Below are 22629 nucleotides of genomic sequence, written 5' to 3'. Positions count from 1 at the left end.
TGGTTCACCGAATCGCTGAAATTAGAAAAAGCAAACTGCAAAATCATGGAACGCAGATGGAGAAAGAACTACACACAAACGCTGACCCAGACCAACCGGTTAATTACCGACCTATCTCCCTACTGCCTGTCTTCTCAAATTCTAGAGCACCAAGTTCATTCTCATCTATCACAGACTTCTGCATTCCTCCCAGTCAGGCTTCAGAGCAGGTTTCTCCACCGAAACCACTTTGTTAGGGGTTACCGAAAACATACGCCGCCAACTGGATACTGGAGACACCGTGGCTCTTATCTTATTGGACCTAAGCGCTGCATTGGACACGGTGTCTCATACAGTATTAATTAAAACTCCAGTTGCTTTAGGCATCCGTGGCTCTGCTCTGAACTGGCTCTCTTCATTCCTCACTAACCAGGTTTTCTCCCGCACAGCCTGCTCAGAAACTCATTCCTTCCCACATGGGGTGCCACAAGCTTCCATCCTTAGTCCTCTTCTCTTTAATTTGTATGTAAGACCCTTAGCTCATGTGGTAGAGGAAGCAGGGCTGTCCTTATTTTCATATGTCGACGATTCCCAGATCTTTTTTTCTCTCTCCTCAACAAACACTAATGATTCTTCCCCTCTACAACTGGGTCTAAGCAAAATAGCATCATGGATGCAACAAAATTATCTTAAATTAAATGGAGAGAAAACTGAGGTCCTTATATTCGGCAAAAATAAGAACCTCTGGGGCCCCCAACATTGGCCAAGTGAAATGGGTGCTCTCCCCCCTGCCCCCCAAGCGCAAAATCTGGGCATCACTATTGATGCATCCTCAAGCAGTGAAAGTGACAGCTACGTGTTTTGCCATTCTCAAATGGTTAAAAATAAATCTGTTGGATGCTTCCAGAGTCCACTCAGAAAACCGTGGTCAATGCCTTGATCACGTCAAGGATGGACTACGGTAATGTCCTCTATTTGGGCTCAAACAAAGCCATAACCCGAAGGCTTCAGATGTACAAAATTCTGCAGCCAGGCACCTGTGCGGTGTCCCGAGAGCCACCTCCATCTCTGCTCATTTACGAAACCTGCACTTGCTCAGGGTAGAGAACCGAGTCAAGTTCAAAGCCCTGAGCTTTATGCATAAAATAAAAAAAGGAAATGCCCCGCACGATCTTCTATCTATGGTCTGTCCCTACGTCCCCTCTCGAAACCTCCGCTCCTCCATGCAAGGGAAATTCATCTTTCACAAAATCAAACTATCCCGGACGGGCGGAAGGTCGTTTTCGTATCTGGGCCCCTCTTTATGGAATACTCTGCCTACAGCATTGCGCAACGAAACGGACTATGTTCAATTCTGCAAATCCTTGAAGACGTGGCTTTTTGACAACTAACCTGCTGACATATTTCCATTCTACTTCTCGGATCTGCTTTTGCGCAGGGAAACCCTTTTTGGGTAGCTGTTGCACACTACAAATTCAAACAAGAAGTACAAGCTCTTCCAACAAAAGGAGCTATAGAACCAGTTCCATTACAATCTCAAGGGTCAGGAGTTTTCTCACTTTATTTCCTAATCGTCAAAAAGGACGGGTCTCTACGACCAATCTTAGGTCTTAGACTGTTAAACCTATACATACTGTCCAAGCACTTCCATACGGTCATTTGATTTGGTTAAAGGAGGAACTTGCTTTTAGCAGATTAATTCTGCAGGACTTTTTGAAGTTGGAAAAACCCTTCTTCATCCCGTGGCTGGTAACCTGCGGGCCTTGGGGAGGTTCGATTTGTTTGATAATCCCTCTGCTTTAACCCGGTCTATGGGCAAAAAGGCAGTAATAATGCTTAGGGAAAAGTTGGCGTCGGAGCGCAAGGATTTAGCACTAACAAAACATTCTAAGCGGCATGCAATTTCAGTACAAACTATCAGTAACATAGAACCATGTTCGAGGCATGTGGGCTGCTGAATTCATATCTGTGCATAGATCGCCGCCTAGTGTTGGGTCCGGATGATTGCACATTGTTGTCCTGGAAGAGTCTTCGAAGTATCACGAGATAGGGGACTCCTCCCCTGGACCACAGTGCGCATGGGCATCCTCTCCATCCTTAGATTGCTTTTTCCGCCATTGGGTTTGGATGTGCTTATCTTAGCTCAAGTTAGGAAAATTCAGTTTAAGGCCAAAAGGCCTTTAGTTATCGTCGGTACTGTTCCCGTTCGGTGTCGACTAGTTTCTTTAGTGCTTTAGCACCTTCTTCCAGCTTTTCGGATCCGCTTGGTCCGAACGTCAAACTTCGATCGACGATGGAATCGAGGACTCCATTCAAAAGGTGTCCTTTATGCCACGCGAAATACCCACACATCGACGTCCACCTGGTATGCAACAAATGTCTCTCACCGGATCACGATGAGTCGAAATGTATGGCCTGTGCCCGATTCCGCTCGAAGAAGACTCTCCGGAATCGACTGGCAGCGAGATTGGAGGCGCAGCAATCGGCGCCTGCGTGGAAGACGTAGACTCCAGCCCCGCTTCCGAACACGATTCCTGATCGGAAGATGACGAGGTGATCTTTCAGAGAGAAGAAGTCGTCGAAGAGGTAGGAGACTACGATGAGGCCTTTGGGGCCGAGGAAGATAGCTCCAGCGAGGAGCTAGGCCAACCCGTCGATACGGAGGCCGAAAAAATAAGTCGTCCTAAGGCTCCGGTCTAGGGATCGCCTTCGGGCCTTACCCAAGATCAATCTCACGGTTCTTCGGCCCCGCCTTCAGGCCCGGCCTCGAACATTTCACAAGAGCCATTATTATCGAGGGACGACTGGATTCCATTCAGCGAAACAGAAACCATCCATCGCACCAGTTCCATCGAAAACGAAAGTGAAACTGGTTGTGATCGGCTCGAAGGCCTCGAAGCCCTCCACTCCTTCGACGCCGGCAAAGGTCATCGGCTCCGACCGCGCAACAAGGGATTTCGGTGCCGAGCTCACCGCAGCGGATACGGGTGCCGAGCCAAAGAAAAAGGCCCTCGGTCCCTACAAGGCACCTCGCCCTCTGGCACCGAAGACATCGGCCCCAACCACCAAGTCTGCGTCGACGTCTAAAACGGCGGCGCCTGCCAAGTCATCGACTCCAACAAGCGTCAATACCTCCCTTCGGATCGATGACCCCATGACTGCAAAAAAGTCGGGGGCCGCTTCGACGCCTACCTCCAAGGTGCCGACCGGCTCCAAAGAGCCATCTGCGTTCACCGTGCAACAGGTCTCGGCATCGTTGCAACGCATCAGAGAACGGGCAGCCCTCCACTCTACGTCGGGTCCCGACACGCACAAGGCTTCGAAAACACCCTCGGCACCGACCAACATCACGTTTGGGTTGCCGCCGCCCACGGCGCCGAAACTGTTCGAGATTCGGACACATGTCCGCCAAACACAGTCCACATCCACAGGACAAACAGATCTCGAGCCTTCACAGCCACAATTTATCGACGCCAACACTGGTAGGTTGATTCTCCGCAAGCGGAAAATCACACCAGAGAGGGGATTGGACTCCTAAAAAATTCCTCTCAAACACAAATTGCCGGCAGGGTCAGAGCCAGTGCTTCATGAACACTTTCAACCCTTCCATCAGGATCCACCGTCCTTTTCTCCTACGCTTTCAGAGGCAGACGCAGTAGAGGACTATGTAGGGGATGATCCCACCTACCCTGGGGATGTCCATCCTGATGATCACCTGCAAGACCCAGATCAGGCATGGGATGACCCCACAGACCAGGGTACCGCGCCAGACACCCATGACACGCAGCTTTATAACATAAAGACATCTCCCACAGAGGACACTGCTGCCTTTAATGCCCTCATAGAACGGGCTGCTGCCAATCATGGAGTAGAACTCCATTCTGACACTGTCGAAGAAGACTTCTTGGTGGACACTTTCGCCTCTTCCGAAAGAACTGTCAAGACTCTGCCCATGTTAAAAGGAGTTCTCAAGCCTGCAAAATACATTTTTAAAGAAACAACCAGGGCGCAGGTGCTAAACCCCAGGATTGAAAAAAAATACAAGCCTGCACCCGGAGACCCTATGTACATTAGGGGTCAGTTACCTTTGGACTCCATGGTGGTTGCTAATGCTCGCAAAAGAGCCCACTCACAAACAGGTGATGCTCCTCCCCCAGACAAGGAGTCCAAGGTGCTGGAGACGTCAGGTAAACGGATTGCAGCGCAAGCAGCGAACATCTGGCGCATTGCCAACACACAGGCACTCCTGGCCCGTTATGATAGGTCCCACTACGACACACTAGAGTCACTACTCCAACACTTGCCAGATGAATATAAAGAGGCAGCGGAGCTACTCATCAGAGAGGGACAACTCCTTACCAATGCATCCATCAAGTGCGCACTGGGTGCAGCCGACACAGCGGCGAGGGCAATCAACACAAGCGTCGTGTTAAGACGGCATGCATGGTTGAGAATCTCAGGCTTCAAGCCGGAGATTCAGAACAATATCCTAAATCAACCGGTCAACCCAGACTATTTATTTGGCCCTGAAGTTGACACTACCCTCGAGAAAATTAAAAATGACACTGCGAAATCAATAGGGTCTCTGCAGACGTAGCAGTTTCGTAGTGGCTCCTTTCGTCGCCCCGGGAATAGAGGAGCAGCTAGAGGTCAGGGGTCACAGCAGCAGTACACTAAAGGAGGCACACAAAGTACCTATGATAAAACCAACAGAGGTGGATATCGTGGCTCCAGCACCAAGGGCAGAGGACGTGGTTACGGCAACACCACTTCCTCCCCCCAAAACAAACAGTGACACCCTCTCCCTGCCCCCGACCACATAACACCTGTCGGGGGGAGACTCCAACGGTTCCTGTCAGCGTGGAAAACCATCACCACAGACAGGTGGGTCAGGGACATTATCCAGCACGGTTACTGTCTCGAATTAACGTCCACTCCACCCAACATACCGCCAAAGCACCGTCCTATGTCCGTAGAGCACTTGGCATTATTGCAGCAGGAAGTGCTAAGTATGCTGCAAAAAGGTGCAATAGAGGTCGCGTGCCTGTCAACCAGCAGGGGACAGGGGTGTACTCTGTACTTCTTAATCCCAAAAAAGGACGGGTCGCTCAGACCTATACTAGACCGGAGACCCCTCAACCGATACATTCTCTCAGAGCATTTCCATATGCTCACCCTACAGCAGGTTCTCCCGCTACTCAGCCAGGGAGACTTCCTAGCCACACTGGACCTAAAAGATGCGTATTTCCACATACCCATACACCCTTCACACAGGAAATATCTCAGGTTCACTATTCAGGGGCATCACTATCAGTTCAAAGTTCTCCCCTTCGGAGTAACAATAGCACCCAGGGTCTTTACCAAGTGCCTAGCAACAGTGGCGGCACATCTACGAAGACAACACATTCACGTCTTCCCTTACCTGGACGACTGGCTTGTTCAGGCAAAGTCAGCCCAGCAATGTGCCAGCCACATGTCCCTCACCATTCACCTTCTTCACAGTCTGGGATTCTCACTAAATTACCCAAAATCACATCTCCAACCCGCACACGTACGACAGTACCTGGGCGCGACCATAAACACTCTGGCAGCCACAGCTCAGCCAAATTTAGTGAGGATCAACAGCATGCAACTGCTGATCTCAAAGTTCAAACCTCAACACTCCCTTCCTGCGCGAGTGTTCATGCAGTTGATAGGCATGATGGCCTCCTGCATTTTCATAGTCCCTCACGCGAGACTACATATGCGCCTGCTTCAGGAGTGCTTGGCACGTCAATGGAATCAGGCTCACGGGCAATTAAAAGACCTAGTGTTGGTGAGCGGTCGGGCATACAACTCTCTGCATTGGTGGACTCCACAAAACCTTTGCAAGGGCTGACCGTTCCAAGAGCCTGTTCCACAAATAATACTGACAGCGGACGCCTCTCTCCAGGGTTGGGGAGCTCATGTACTCACTTACACAGTGCAGGGACTATGGACAACGCAACAAAAGAAGATGCACATCAACGTTCTGGAACTGATGGCAATCTTCCTAGCCATGAAGGCATTCAAAGTACACTTATGCAACAAAGTCGTGTTGATCCGGACGGACAACATGACTGCCATGCACTACATACAGAAGCAGGGAGGAACACACACTCCACAGTTCTCTCATCTGGCTCAGAGCATGTGGAATTGGGCCATTCAAAGGAACATATTCCTCATGGCGGAACACCTCCCCGGCAAGGACAACCAGATGGCGGATCTGCTCAGCAGACACAGCCACCAGATGCACGAGTGGGAGCTACATCCGTCAGTTCTCCAACCGTACTTCCAACAGTGGGGTCATCCAGAGATAGACCTATTCGCCACAAACGATAACGCAAAATGCCAAAGCTTTGCCGCCAGGTTCCCACATCCAGTCACAGGGCAATGCGGTATGGATGAACTGGTCCGGCAGATTTGCGTACGCTTTTCCCCCAGCGCCACTAATACCTCTAGTGGCACGCAAACTGCGACAACACTCACTAACACTCATCCTAGTTGCTCCCACATGGGCGCGCCAACCATGGTACACCACCTTTCTAGAACTTTCCGTGGTGCCGCATCAAAGGCTGCGGATCAAACCCGCACTTTTAACGCAGAACCATGGCGAGATTCAGCACCCAGATCCGCAACAGCTGAACCTGGCAATCTGGCTCCTGAAGTCTTAGAGTTTGGCTACCTAAACCTGCCACCTGACTGTATGGATATCATCAAGGAGGCCAGGAGACCCACTACCAGAGCTTGCTATGCGGCTAAATGGAAGAGGTTTGTCATTTACTGCGACAACAATGACATTAACCTGCTGGACGCATCCATTCAAAATATCATCTGTTACCTCCTACACCTATACCGATGCAATCTAGCATACAACTCAATACGTATCCATTTAACCGCGATAGCAGCCTATCTCCAAAACAGGCAGCACCTCTCTTTATTCAGAGTGCCTGCCATCAAAGCCTTCTTGGAGGGACTCAAACGAGTAATTCCCCCAAGACACCCACCGGCACCAGTGTGGAACCTCAATTTGGTCCTCACCAGATTAATGGGTCCACCCTTTGAACCTCTCCATTCATGTGAGATTCAGTTCCTCACCTGGAAAGTGGCTTTCCTAGTGGCAATCACTTCATTAAGGAGAGTTAGTGAACTCCAGGCACTAACCATTCAAGTGCCATTTATACAGGTTCACGCAAACAGGGTTGTACTACGTACCAACCCCAAATTCATGCCCAAAGTCATATCGCAGTTCCACATTAATCAAACTATCGAACTGCCTGTTTTCTTTCAAAATCCACAGAATGTCGCAGAGAGAATGCTCCATACACTAGATGTAAAGAGGGCCCTCATGTACTATATAGACAGAACTAAGGACTTTAGGAAAACAAAACCACTTTTCGTTGCCTTTTCTCCACAACACAAGGGCAACGCCATTTCCAAAGCAGGTATAGCCAGATGGATCGTTAAATGTATTCAAATTTGCTATCAAAAGGCTAAACGCACATTAACGATTCCCCCACGAGCCCACTCAACATGAAAGTTAGGGGCATCCATGGCTTTCCTAGGAAACATTCCTTTACAGGAAATATGTAGAGCAGCCACATGGTCCACTATACATACATTTACCAAACACTACTGTGTAGATGTACACTCAAAACAGCAGGCAGCTGTAGGACAGGCTGTTCTCAAAACTCTTTTTCAGACTGCTGCAGCTGGCACGGGTAGCCGCCGCTAATGGAGGTACTGCTAGGTATTCTATGCACAGATATGAATTCAGCAGCCCACATGCCTCGAACTGAATATGCTACTTACCAGTATGCATCTGTTCTTGGCAGGTAGGGCTGCTGACATTCATATCGCCCACCCTCCTCCCCGGCGCCTGTAGCGGCTGCAGCACTCAGAATTACTGTATAGGATGGAGAGGATGCCCATGTGCACTGTGGTCCAGGGGAGGAGTCACCTATCTCGTGATACTTCGAAGACTCTTCCAGGACAACAATGTGCAATCATCCGGACCCAACACTAGGCGGCGATCTATGCACAGATATGAATGTCAGCAGCCCTACATGCCAAGAACAGATGCATACTGGTAAGTAGCATATTCAATTTAACCTGAAATATGGCACGTCACCAACGTGGTCTGTTGATCTATTTCAGGTTGAACCCATTTCCCTTCTAATTACAGTTGTTTCTCGTATTTGGATCTGTCCCGCTGTGATTGTGATAATGTAACGATTACTATGTTATATGATTACTACGATTACTATGTGATAATGTATGTCACTATGTTTTGTACAAAATACAATAATTTGCGGCATAAGTTTCTACTTCCAATTTTAAAGCCAATGAATTTTCTTCAAGTCAGGCCCACCTTACTGTTTTTACAGCTTTTAAACTCAATTTGTCTGCTTTTATCTTGTACGGTTTTTATCTGGAATGTTAAAATATGAGACTATGACAATCTGTGTGTAAACTCGTATGATATTTTAGATCTTATGGTGTTATCTGTAAAATCAAATAAAGTACTTCATGTGATGATGGTCACCCTTCAACAAGTGCTTCCACAACAAGGCGACTTTGTCCTCACTAGACTTAAATGATGCATACTTCCATATTACTAAACACCCAGCACATCGCAAATATCTCCGATTTGTGATTGCGGGAAAGCACTATCAATTCAGAGTACTTCCCATCTTGGTGACTGCTGCACCCAAAGTATTCACAAAATGTCTAGGAGTAGTAAGAGTTCATCTCTAACGACATGTCTTTCATATCTGGGCGATTGGCTCATCAAAGCCAAAACACAGAGAAAGTGTCTACAACACACTCGATATCATAAACCTTTTCCATCACTTGGGATTTTTAGTCCATGCACTAAAATCCCATCTTCAACCCTCACAACAGCAAACATATCTGGGAGCAAAGCTAAACACTTCCAGAGCTCTAGCCTCACCCAATCCGGCCAGAATTCCAAATTTTTTAACTTTATTACTACAGTTAAAAAAAAAAAAAAAAAAAAACTATACCTAACAGTGAGGACTTTCATGCAACTGTTAGTAATGATGGTATCATGAATTGCAATAGTGCCTCACACAAAAATGCACATGCATCCTCTACAGGAATGCTTAGCACATCAGTGGAATCCATCACAGGGTCAATTAACAGATCTAGTGTTGGTAGACAGCTGCACTCCTCGCTATCTGCAGTGGTGGAACACACAAAACCGGCAGCCTTTCATCGACCCCATTCCACAAGTCGTACTAACAGCAGATGCCTCTCTCACAGGTTGGGGTGCCCATCTCCATCATCTATCAATCCAAGTTTATAAGACACCAAACACAGAAGTCTCAACATCAGTTACTTGGAGCTTCTAGCAGTTTATCTAGCTCTAAAACCTTTTCAGCCTCACCTAGTAAGGGAAAGTTGTCCTAGACCGGACGGACAATGACAGCCATGTACTATATACAAAAACAGGGTTGGGTGCGCACACACACTACAGTTGTCACACCTCTCTCCGAACATTTGGCGTTGGGCAATACTTCACAAAATTCATCTTCTAGCAGAACACCTTCCAGGCATCCACTAACAATTTGCCGACCTCAGAAGGATGCGGCAACAAGTACATGAATGGGAACTTCATCCCCAGGTTCTCCTTCCATATTTTCAGAAATGGGGATTCCCACATATAGACCTCTTTGCCACAGCACAGAACTCAAAATGCCCAAACCTCGCCTCCAGATTCCCACACCATCTATCCAAAGGCAATGCCCTATGGATGAAGTGGTCAGGGATATTTGCTTACGCTTTTTTGATTCTCCCTCTCCTTCTATTTTTAGTTTGCAAACTCCGACATTACTCACACTAATTCTAGTGGCTCCCGCATGGGCTTGTCAACCATGGTTCACCAAACTACTAGAACTGTCGGTAGTTCCGCACGGAAATATCATCTCATGTCCAACCTTCACACACAGAACCATGGAGAGATCAGACCTACAAACCCCAAGGAGCTCAACCTAGCGATCTAGCTCCTTAAGTCGGAGTTTGGATCCCTAAATCTACCACCAGATTGTATGACAATTTTTAAAGAAGCAAGAAAACCTACCGTTAGACCATACTGTGCAGCAAAGTGGAAAAGATTTGTTACATTGTAAAAATATTGATCCACTAGATGCATCTATACAAAATATTAAATGTTACCTTTTGCATCTACAGCAAGTTGGATTAGCCTACACATCCATCCGACTACACCTTGCAGCAGTAGCTGCATATCTACAAAACAGACATTTATCCTTATTTAAAGTCCCAGTAATTAAGTCTTTTATGGAAGGCCTTAAAAGAATAATACCACCCAGAGTACCACCTTTACATGTCTGGAACCTCAACATTGTTCTCACAAGGCTTATGGGCCCACCTATTGAGCCATTACACAGTTGTGCACTACAATTTCTTTCATAGAAGGTTGCATTTTTTATTGCTGTTATGTCATTGACATGTTGGTGAGCTACAGGCATTAACCTTAGAAGAATTCTTTCAACTGTATAATAAACTGTGTTTCATATTAAACAATCAGTTGAGTTACCTGTGTTTTTACCTTGACCAGATTCAGTAGCAGAAAGGGCTCTACACACACTTGATGTCAAGAGCACTATTATAGTACATTGATCGAACAAAAGATTTTTGTAAAAACACCACTTTTTGTTGTATTTGCTTCTCTTATAAAGGTAATCCTATCTCTAAATCCTGTATTTCTAGATAGATTATTAAATGTATCCAAACTTGATATACTAAAGCTAAAAACGTTATACCTTCCAGAGCACATTCTACTCTCAAAATAGGAGCATCTATGGCCTTTTTAGGTAACATTCCTATAGCTGATTGTAGGAAGCTGGCTCTGTATATACTATACCAAAATGAGGTATGGTGTGCACAGAGTCCAGTGGAATCCCAAAGGTAGGCAGAGATAAAAGTATATAGCACCTTACTCTCCATTTGTGGTAGTACGGGCGAGCAGTAAGGCTTTATCAGAGGGTAGTATTAAGCACTTGTTGTACACACTCAGGCAGCAAATGATGTCACATACTCAAAGACTGAACTCAGACCAATTTGTTTGTTAAAAAATATTAGGTATATTTATTTTATAGAACCAGGCAAGCATAGTTCAGGTAAGTGTAAATGGTGCATTTCAAAGCAGGTTGAACAATACAAGCAAGCTGAATGAAAATGTCTGTTACAGGTTTGTAAATCTTTTCAATACAGTGGAAATTACTGTTAGATTACTTTACATATTACTTTTTCTACTCAGTATGATTTGCCTAGATATCACACTGGGACATTTCCCTAGAGAAAAAGTAAGGAAAGCAGTTTTTAGTTATTTGCAGTTTTTCAAGTTCTTATACAAAACCAACTCCACACTTAAAACAATATTCAAGGAAAACCAGTCTGTGTTCCTATGGAGAAAATGTGGTTATTGGTTAACAGGTAAGTACTTTGTTGTGGGAGTTGGTATTCTGGGGTTAGAACGAGGGTTCCCTCAGAGTCCAGGATGCACTCTCAAAACACCCTCAGCTGCACTAAGGCGGCCGGGTACAGAGTGCTGAGTCCCAATGTTAACCAATGTGGATAGGGGGCCTCCGGTTGGCGGCTGCTCACGAGCAGGCCACAAGGTTGTGGGAGCAAAGCTCCTGGTGTTGGGCTCAGGGCAAAGGGGATCCAGTTTAGCACACCAAGTACACCCGCAGCTGCGTAGGGGCGGCTAGGTGCAGTGTGCTGGTTTAGCATCGGGAGCCCGATTGTTCGCAATGGGTATTCTCCAGTTTAAACAAAGACTGCAGGCTCGGGGACAAAGATCTTCTGGAGGTGACCACTGGCTGGAGGGGTAAGTTGGGATGCCTGGGGATGCTGGGACACAGTCTGTTGGGTCACCCAAGGACATGGGGCGTCGGTGCAGGGGTGACTTTGGGTTTTCTTGCCAGCTGCGGTCGGGGGGGATCCTCCAGAAAGAGACTGCAGGAGTGTCGAGAAAGGTCAGAGATCACCAGATCTCAGGTCAGGATCACTGGGGAGACCTTGTGGTGTTGGGCCACTAGAATTCGGGCCACCCTAACTCGTGCCGTGGGCGTCTGGTGCAGACTAACGGTTTTGGCTTGGGGCAGAGTCTGTGGGTGAGCGAATCCGGTGCTTACTGGAGACAGTCTTTCGGGTGGAAGGCAGGGCAGTTCTTCCGGGTTCTCGAGGTTGCTGGCTGCAGGACATTGGGATTTCGCTGGAAAAGGTTCGCGGTGGGGACAGGCCAGTAGGGCTGGGGCCAAGTCAGTGGGAGTCGTCCTCTTCTTAGATTCTGCACGGCTCTTCAGTCCTCCTCAGTCGGATCTTGTCTGAGGAGGCAAGGTTTGGGGTGGCCCCTAAATACAAAATTTAGAGGAGTTATATGTAGGTAAAGTTTGGGACCAATGGGTACCTCCCTTGGGGTGGGTACAACCCCTATTATGCCTCACTCTAGTTGGCTAGGGCCCCCCATCTGCAAGATGGCGGGGACAGAGTTATGCTTCACCTCGCCTCCCCCACCTGAGGGGTGGGGTTGGCAGCGGTGGGCACACATCTCTTCCTCACTTGGTTTTCCAGCCGATTCTCCTGCCCTAAGTGGGGGTCAGAACCAATGGGGGCCAGTTACTGGAAGCAGCAACAGGCCTGGGGAAGCTCACAAAGGCGGCAAGCCTTTAAAGCGTCCCCTTCATGGACCCTGCCCATCCTGGGGGAGGAGGCTTGGCACCTCGTTCCAGGATGTGCATGGTTTCAGACCCCCGAGAGTAGCAGGCTCTCGACCCAGGGGGTCCAGAAAAATGTCTGGTGGTGGCAGCTGGCGAGCAGCCACTCAGCTTGGACACTAGTGTTAGGTCGTTTTTCAGGGGGCATCTCTGAGATGCCCTCTGAGTGCATTTTCCATTAAATCTCACACTGGCATCAGTGTGGGTTTATTGTGCTGAGAAGTTTGATACCAAACTTCTCCGTTTTCAGTAAAGCCATCATGGTGCTGTGGAGTTCGTAATAACAAACTCTCAGCACCATATACACTTAATGGCATTACTGCCATTAACTGTCTTAAGAATTGTCTTATACACTGTATGGGTGCAGGGCTCATGCACCTGTACCCTCACCACTGGTATAGTGCACTCAGCTAGAGGGGTGGCTGACCTATGCCAGGGCTGTGGGTCGTAGGCATGGCACACAGGAATGTGTGCCATGTCAACTCTTCACTTTGTTCTGCACCAAAGCACTCGGCCGGGAGAGGGGAAAAAAGGTAGAAAAAAAAACAGGGCCTCTAAGGGTGGCACAATAAGTGCTGAAGCCCTTCAAGGCCTTTCCTGGCCACAGTGCCCTTGGAACCTGTGGTACCATTTACAAGGGAGTGACATGTGGCCAAAGAGTGCCAATTGGGTTTTGTTATCAGTGCAGTTTTAGGGAAAGAAAACAGGCCCTGGGTACCTGTTTGGCAGGAACCCAGGGTGCACTCAGTCAAAGCACATCAGCAGTTTAGCAAAAAGTGGGGGCAACCATGCAAAAAGAGGGCACTTTCTTACAGCATGCCATCTTGTGGGAGGGGATGTGAATGAACACCCTCTTCCCGAGCAAGCTATGCTTTTGACTTCCTGAGAGCAAATGCCCTCACCCTTGGGGCTCAGAAATTCGTCTGTGGTAGCAGGCTGTCGAGTAAATACACCAGAGGCTGGTAGGTTTTCGGTTCGGTGGGTGGGGTGCACTTCTTAGGTACAGTCTGTGTGGGGGGCGTGGCTTGGCTGCAGAGCGGAATGGCTGCCTAAACCCGCAGCTCCGCCGATCGAGCACATAAATCCGTCAATTATCAGCTTTACGGGCGTCTGGGCTCGGACCTCCTGACCCTGGAAGTGTGCTGGGTATATCTGCCCCGCTCATCGGACCATCCGATCCCGTTGTTGCGGCTGCTGCGGTACGAGGCCCAGGGTGATCGCATTGCCGCGGCGGCCTGGAGCTCGAGCGAACGCCGGGGACTGGAGTGCGGCGTGGCCCGAGTGCAGAACCTGCGGTGGGGCGACGGCCGCTAGATCGCTCCGGCTTGCGGAACGTCGGCTGGGTCAGTGCATTCCCCTGCGGCTGCCATCGAGGTGTCGAGAGGACGGCGAGAAGGCCCATGGCATCGAATACTGAGGAGTGACGAGGGGAGGAATCGTGGACTGGCTGTGAGACGCCGCGGGGCCGAGAGACGAGCGCTGGAGCTGGCGGTGAGCGGAGTTGCTGGGGCGGGGGCCGGGGGGCTCCGGTCCTGACCAGGTGGGGGAGGAGGCCACCCCGTGCCCATAGCTCGCCTGCGCTCGCCCTGGGACTTCGGAGGCCTCGGCGGCCCTGGAGGTGGCGGCAGTGAGGTGGCCATTTTAATCAGCGCCGGCTACGTGGCGACTCCCTACCATTGCGAGCCTAAAGGTGTCGATCGGTGTGCCGTGGTTGGCTGAGGGGCTCCTCTCTGGCCCTGGATCGGTGCCGGTCTGCACACGCTGTGGATCGGCGGCCCCTTCTGCGGCGACCGGACTACTGGTGAGGCCCGGGGCCGGCTGGATCTGACCCCGGATTGTGGATTGCGTGCCCCCCCCCCCCCCCCCCCCCGAATTGAGGCCGAGGGCGCGGCTGCTGGGGCGAGGATCCACTGTTCAAAACCTGGCCCGGGGTTGGAGGGCTCGCTCTGCGGGCGCCCCTGTTCGGTTTGCCACGTTACGACCATATCACGGCTCTGAGAACTGGCCCCCTGGGTCATCTGCCCTTCCCGCTGCCTGCTGCGAGAATCAAGCCAGGGGTGGCCTGCATCGGGAGGGGAGATTGTTGACCGTTTGCCCTCGCCTGCGACACACGTTGGAAGGTAGCAATGGGCAAGCCGGATACGCGGCAGCCGAAAATCACCTTCGACAAGTCCAAGCAGAAAACATCGGACCAGGAACACCGCGACGCAGAGGCCGCCCGAGGCGATCAGAGTGGCTCCCAGGATGCGGACATCAAATCCATGTTTCAAAAACTAAAAGTAAGCCTGCAGGGCATAGATGGCAAAATGGACGCACTGGCGGCGCGCATGGACAGAATCACGTCTCGTGTGGACAAACAAGAAGGAAGAGTAGAGGCGCTTGAAACGCGAGTGGCTGACACGGAGGAAAACCAGACGGACCTCGCCACAAAACTGCGGGGCATGGACAAAGTCCTGGCGCTTATACAACAAAACAACGAGGACTTAGAAGCGCACTCACGGCGCAACAACGTTCGCATCACGGGAGTGGCGGAAACGACAGACATCACAAGCATGGAACTAGATGTTGAACAGATGATGAAAGACCTGTTTTGGTCGGGTCTATCGCCGATGTTCCTTGTCGAGAGGGCGCACCGCACGCTGGGGCCCAGGCCCAAACCAGGCACGCCACTTAGGCCTATCATTGCACGCGTGCTAAATTATAGGGACCGAGACACGATATTGCGCATGGCAAGAGACATGAAAGAGGTGCAATATAAAGGCAACCACATCGCAATATACCCTGATTATACTATGCAGGTGCAGGCCGCTCGCAGAGAATTTATGCCAGCAAAGAAACTATTCCAGCAAACGGGAACAAAATACTCCCTAATATACCCTGCGAAACTACGGGTACAAGGCCCCGGAAAACCATCTTTCTTTTTGGACGCGAAGGCGGCTCTGCTATATGCGAAACAACTAGCGAAGGATCAGAAGAATCAGGCACCTCCAGTGGGACCGGTACAAGGGGACAGGCTGAGTGATGTTGAATAAGTTACCCTGTGTGGCTTTCAGTTATGCTACTTTGGTTTGCCTGCGCTGGCCGGTTCGGCTACTATTGACTGTTTGGGAGATGGGAGGATTGGATTCAGACGCTGGAAGGGCACTGTGGCAGTTTGCTGGGTTCTGGCGAAGGGGGTCCTCGAGCTGCCATGCCGGGTCATAGCTCGATCACCCTGTCAAAAGTACGGGGGTAGGTGTTGGCCAACCTGCGTACCTCAAGGGATGATTCCCACACATTGGTTACGACCACTGGCTGTAGTTACAGCTCTGTTAGTTGGGAGGGTAACCTGGGGGGGCATTGCACAACCTAATTGGGGGGTTGGAGCGGGTGGGGAATGGGTTGATTTCAGTTTGGGGGGGTATGTTGGGGTTGGTGTGTTTTACGGTGTTGAGTCGAGAGAGGCGAGAGATGTTGCTACAGCGCATGCCGTTCGCTGTCCACTGCCTTGTCGGCAGGCTTTCATTTTGCTGCGCTCTGGACGTCCCTGCATGTTGTTGCCCGACAGGCTGATGGGGTATTTTTTGCACCTAGGCGCGGAATGGCCGGGCGACTGGGAGCACGGGACATGTCTGCTGTTTGACCGCGATCTCTTCCTATGCCTGTCGCTGTGAAGAACATAACATGCATTACTTGGAATGTCCGAGGTATGAATGATAGACGCAAAGCGCGATTGGTGCAGGCCTTCCTACTCATAAAAGACGCCGACATTTGCCTCCTGCAGGAGACGCATTTGACAGCTAATGCTGCGCAGTTGCTCAGACATAACAGATGGGGTGAGGTAATTCATGCACCTTACTCCAACTACTCCAGAGGGGTAGCGATATTACTTAGAAAGGGTCTTCACTGGAGGACGCATGTGGAAATCAGAGACACAGGGGGCAGATATATTCTTCTAGTGGGGTCGTTGTGTGGCGCACAAGTGATCCTGGTGAATGTATATGGCCCGAATGACGACAACCCAGAGTTCTACGAGGACTTATGGCACAAGGTGCAGGCCGGCAGCGATATTGTGGGGGGGGTGACTACAATGCGGTACTGTTGGATACTATAGATAGACAGGGCACAACCAGAGAACATCACCCCAGGGCGTCGGAGGCGCTTGGCTGTATCATGCAGGAGGCGGGGCTGGTGGACTCCTGGAGGACGTTGCACCCCGGGGTCCGTGCGGGTACATGCATTACAGCTCAGAGCGGCCTGGTCCAGACTGGACTTCTGGCTACTGTCCAGAGACTTACACTTGTCGGTGTTAGAGGTGACCCACTTGCCGCGGTCTTTATCTGACCATGCCCCGGTATGCCTGACGCTATCCACGCCGCCACAGTACATCCAGCCGTTTAGCTGGAGGTTCCCCTCCCGGGCGCTGCGTGACCAAGTCTTTCAGCATTCTTTGCGGGAACAACTGGAAGAATACTTCGAAATTAACGAGGGCTCTGTAGATTCGCCTGGCACACTCTGGGAGGCTTGTAAGGCGGTGACGAGAGGGCACTGCATGGCGCTAAAAACGGGAGTATTGAGAACCATAAGGGAAATCTTGAGCAGGCTAGAAACTGAACTCGCGCAGCTCGAGGCTGTGATGTTAGAGGCCCCCTCTGGCAGGGCGCGTGCTGACCTTAGGACGAAACTAACCATGTACCAGGTGGAGGCAGACAGGGAGGTAGCGTTCTTGTCTAAAGATTATCAAGCCAGGAGGTATGGGGAGGGTGATCGTGCCGGACGCACGCTAGCGAACATGCTGCGTGCGCCGAGAGGGTTGGAGCATATCCTGGAGCTACATGGGGGGGCGGGGGGGTGGCACGGTGCGAGAGCCTCCGGCTATACTGGCAGTGATGACAGATTACTATAGGGACCTGTACACCTCCAAGGTGACACCTGAGGACACGGTTCTCAGCGATTATCTAGACACCATAGCTCTAGCGTGGTTCAGTAACAATGCCCGACAATATATGGACTTGCCGTTCACGCAGGAGGATATTCGAGCGGTGATAGCCGCTATGCCCCTCAGCAAGGCACCGGGCCCTGACGGGCTGACGGCGGCCTTCTATAAGGAATATGCCGACCTACTTGTCCCAAGATTGCACAGAGTGTTTGAGGAGGCGGTGGAAAAGGGCATCCTCCCCCAATCGATGCGAGAGGCCCTAATTATCTAGCTACTTAAACCTGGTAAGGACCCCGTCAGTCCGGACTCATATCGCCCACTCTCGCTAATCAACCTCGACGCCAAAATCTACGCGAAATTACTTGCTGACCGTTTGAAATATATGCTGCCGCAGATAGCGCTGTCCGATCAGTCGGGAGTTTGTAATGGGGCGGTCAACTTCCCACAATTTGAGAGTTTTGTTTGGGCTTCTACATTATTTGGACCCCAAGGTGCAGGCCGCGGCTGCATTGCTGGATGCCACTAAGGCATTCGACTCCTTAGAGTGGAAATTCCTACAGACGCTATTTACTCGTATGGGGTTCAGCCCATCCTTTGCCAGGCGTATCGGCATACTCTATAATGCTCCGACGGCTAGGATAAGGATAAATGGCCAGACGTCCGCCCCGATCTCCATAACTCCAGGGACTCTGCAGGGTTGCCCGTTGTCGCCATTGCTCTTTGCCATGGCGACGGAGCCGCTGGCGGCCCGTTTGCGTCAACATCACACTCAGCGCAGTATCGGTTTCACGTCGCGGGGCTTACTGGTATCTATGTATGCCGACGATATCACCATATATATGATGAATCCGTCGGAGAACTTTGACCCGCTGATGCGAGAGGTGACCCGCTACAGTGGCCTCACAGGCATTGACATAAACTGGTCAAAGTCGGCTATGTTCCCACTAACGGAATTTCCGATTGCCTGGGTCACGGATGAGGTCAAGTATTTAGGCATACAGTTGAGCCGCTCGGTACAGGATATATGGCTGGCCAACTTTGGGGTGGCCGTGGAGTGGCTGGAGAGTAAGGTGAAAAGATGGAAAGCGCTGCCGCTGTCTATGACGGGCCGCATAGCTATTGCAAAGATGGTGGTCGTGCCTAAATTTCTCTACTTGTTCGTGAACATTCCTGTGCCTCTTACGAAGGCTTTCTTCCGCCGACTCCGCTCAGCCTTGATTGAACTTGTATGGGTGGGTAAACAGCCCAGAGTGGCATGGAACCTACTCGCGCTCCCTTTCCGCCAGGGAGGCCTCGCGGCCCCGGACATGGAGCTTTATGCGTATAGTGCACAGGCACAGTACCTGCACTACTGGCATCACCCGATTCCCTACCAACCCCACGCGGCAATTGAGACGGACGTTGCGGCCCCCTGTCCCCTTCGTGCGGCGGTGTATCGGAGATACCAGCGCCCCCAGGAGGACATTGATACCGTCGAAATGGTGCGCTGGGCCTGGACGAACATTGCTAAGCGCGCAGGCGTTGCAGATTTATATGCGCCGAGTATGCCCCTGGCGGCTAATCCACTGTTAGGTCCATTGACAGACGCAGCGGTGGCGCGACGGGCGCGGGCTTGTGGTCTGAGTGTGGCGGGGGACTTGTACCCTGACGATACCTTCCTCACTGTGCAGGCTATGGTGACAGCGCCTGACCCGATGGCCTCAGAGCTTCTTCTATACTATCAACTGCGGTCTGCCTGCAAAGGCAGGTACCCTATGTTCCCAGATGGCCCGCCGACGCTTGCGGCTTTGGAGGACATACTCTCGAACTCCTCCCCGCGTAAATTGATTACGCGTATCTATAGGTCTACTCAGAGCGCAACACCGGTTGCGCATGTGGACTCCAGGTCCTCGTGGGAGGTTGAAGCGGGTATATCTATTAGAGAAACAGTGGGAGTATTGCTGTTCCCAAATTGAAAACCTATCACCTAATTATAGACTGCGGTTGGTACACTTCAACTACCTGCACAGGACCTACTGTACGCCCATACAACTGTGTAAAATGGGTCTGCGGGCCGATGCAAACTGTTGGAGATGTGGCGAGAGGGAGGCCACGTTCTATCATCTGGTTTGGGTGTGTGGCCCCATGCGCGGATTCTGGGTTGCAGTCCTCAACACCATAGGACAGATCGTAGGAGCGGAGATGGTACTGGACCCCCTAGTGGCCCTCTTGGGCTTCGTGAGAAATGTGACTAAGGCCTCGCGAAGGCTTGTGGCCCTTTTGCTCTTACTTGCCAAGCGCCAAGTAGCGATACACTGGAAGAAAACGGCTCCACCGAAAGTGGCGGCCTGGATAGGAGCGGCGGTGTACTGTAGGGAGCAACTGACTTCCTACTGGGACCAATTGCCTCAGCGCTCGAGGCCCGTAGATATATGGCAGCCGCTGGTGGACTGGCTGGAGAGGACCACAGTGTTGGATGATGACTGAGGATGCGGGTCGTGGGTCTGGCGGGATGGCGTGGCTGGAGGGTGATCGTGGTGAGATGCATGCAGTGGGGCTGCCTGACATAAGTGCTCTGAAATATGGGGTTTGCTCTACGTGGAGGACTGCTTGGTGTCTGAGCAGATATGGCTAAATGTGGATGCAGAATGGCGGCAGTTGTGACATTTCGTCTAGTTGTTGCTTGCTCTATTTCGACTCTCGCTCACCGTTAGTTTGGTTGTATTATGTTTATCGTATACTATTGGAATGCTGCTCGAATGTGCGACATCACACGCTTGGGCGGAGAGCCGCCGCACAACCTAGCTGCCTGCCTCTGGGTTGTTGGCTGAATAGCAGTGTACAATTTGATGGAACAATAAAGGTTTTTGAAAAACAAAACAAAAAAAAAGGTAGTCTGTGTGCATGTATTAATAATTCAAACCCTGGTGTGTGCATTTATTAATACGAGATGTTTGATACCAAACATCCCTATTTTCAGTGAAGCCATCATGTAGCTTGGGAACTTTTTTCACCAGTGTCTAGCACATGTGCTCCGAAATGGATTCCCTGTTTACTTTTACTGGCAGCAATAGGGCTGACCAGCACAGGAGCATATCTGCTGAGGCAGTTCTGCTCTTGCAGGTAGTATAGCGCACCCTGCCTTAGGGGTGTAAGACCTGCAGTAGGGATGACATACCTATACTCCCTGCAGTGTCTGTGGACATGGCACACAGGCTGTGTGCCATGTCATGTTTTCACTTTTGTCAAGACACGAAGCTTGCAGTCGCAGTCTGTATGTGTTTGGTGGTGGGTCCTTTAGGGTGGCGCAATTTGTGCTGTAGCCCTACTTACTAGGGACTTAAAGGGAGTGTCAAAGGTATTGCTAATTGGGGGTACAGCTGCACAGTGTTGGGAAAGATATTTGGCACTGGGACCTGGTTAGCAGGGACCCAGTGCTGTTACTGTCAAAATTACATCAATTACCGGGTAGAAAGTCGGGGTATGGATTATTCTAGAGGTCAGTTGTGTGCTGTGGTGACTAATGACTGACCCATGTCCTCTTTCTAGATCCCTGTGTACCAGCGTGGTGGCTCTATTGTCCCGCGGAAGGAGCGAATTCGTCGGAGTTCGGAATGTACTCACAGTGATCCCTTTACACTCTATGTAGCCTTGAGTCCAGAGGTGAGTCTGGAAAGAGCCCTGGAACAGGTCCTCATCATTTGCTCCCTTTGTTGTACTGAGTGTGCTGTGTTTTTTGCCATTACTGTTGAGCTTACCTGTTCTCTCTCCTGGTGCAGGGATTGGCTGAGGGGGATCTTTATTTGGATGATGGGCATAGCTTCAACTTTGAGAAGAAGAATGAATTCCTTCACCGGCTCTTCACCTTCTCTGCTGGAGTCCTCACCTCCAGGTAGCTGTATTTTGAAAAGGGGAGATTGGGAGGGGACAGAATCTCAATTGGCCTCTAAGTTTTGATGCATGGACAACAGTGTGGGCATCTTGCTTTGAATGAAATACACGATTGTGTGAGAATTGCAGAAACAGTTTAAAATTGTGTTTGGGATGTGTGCTCATCAAAAGGTTCCCTGAATTCAAGACATTTGTTTGAGTCAATTGTGAGTGTGAACACATTCTTTGGGACCATGAAGGCAGCTGCCTTTAACCCCTTCAGTGCCCATGACGAGCTGGACTCGTCATGGGCCGCGGTGGCGCTGTGCCCATGACGAGTCCAGCTCGTCATAGACCCCGCCCGCTAATTCAACGGCCGGCACAGGGCGGGGAAAGGGGCGGGCACAGAAGGGGTTAATGCAGACATTAAGATTACAGAAGGATCTCTGCTTTCGAGGCTAGAACAGGGATGCGCCTCCTTCAGAGTATACTGCCCTTTTCCTGTTTTCGCCCCTCCCCTAAAATAGATTCAGAAAAGTGGACATGAACATGATTACCAATGTTTCCAACACTCTCGCTCAATATTCCTATATTGTCTGCACCATCGTGTTTGACTCAGACGCTACTCCACAATAGTCAGGAACTGAGAAGATCATACTACTACTAGTTCTCTGCCTTTAAGGGGAAGGCAAATTGTAAGAGATTGGGTTATTGATTTTTTTTTTGGGGGGGGGGGGGGGGGGAGTATGAAAACCATACTCTAGTAACAACTGCAGTCCTTGTCAGTGTGAACTACAAAAGTCACTAAATCACCCTGTGCTTAACCATCTGGCAGCTTGACACAAAAGCAGATGAGCTTAACTTGGAGGCAATATGTATAGTACTTATGCCGCACCCAAACCATAATAAATTAAAAACACAACACAAAAATCCCACACCAATTTAGAAAAATAGAGAAAAATGTAATAAAATAAGACTAGAATGACAAATCCAATCAGTAGCATGGTAGTTACTGAATTTCAAATTTTTAGATATGTATAGCGCCCAACAGCAACAAGCGCTGCTCTATATCATCTGGTTATGCTAGACAGTGGAAAAGTC

The 22629-nt window shown here is 50.2% G+C and overlaps 1 protein-coding gene across 3 annotated transcripts in view; it reads left to right on the top strand.

Annotated features, from left to right (window-relative positions):
• GANAB (glucosidase II alpha subunit) overlaps positions 1 to 22629 on the top strand; it is a 329555-nt gene that overhangs the window by 223714 nt on the left and 83212 nt on the right. For all 3 annotated transcript variants that reach the window (XM_085626079.1, XM_085626077.1, XM_085626078.1), the window contains 2 exons: positions 21208 to 21321; positions 21438 to 21550. In XM_085626079.1, coding sequence (XP_085482205.1) covers positions 21208 to 21321; positions 21438 to 21550 — 227 coding nt within the window. The remainder of the gene's footprint in view (positions 1 to 21207; positions 21322 to 21437; positions 21551 to 22629) is intronic.

This window comes from Triturus cristatus, chromosome 9 (genome assembly GCF_964204655.1).
Source record: "Triturus cristatus chromosome 9, aTriCri1.1, whole genome shotgun sequence".
Classification (NCBI taxonomy): Eukaryota; Metazoa; Chordata; class Amphibia; order Caudata; family Salamandridae; genus Triturus; species Triturus cristatus.
Note: the sequence above shows the minus strand (reverse complement) of the source record. Positions and strands in the feature narration are given on the sequence as shown.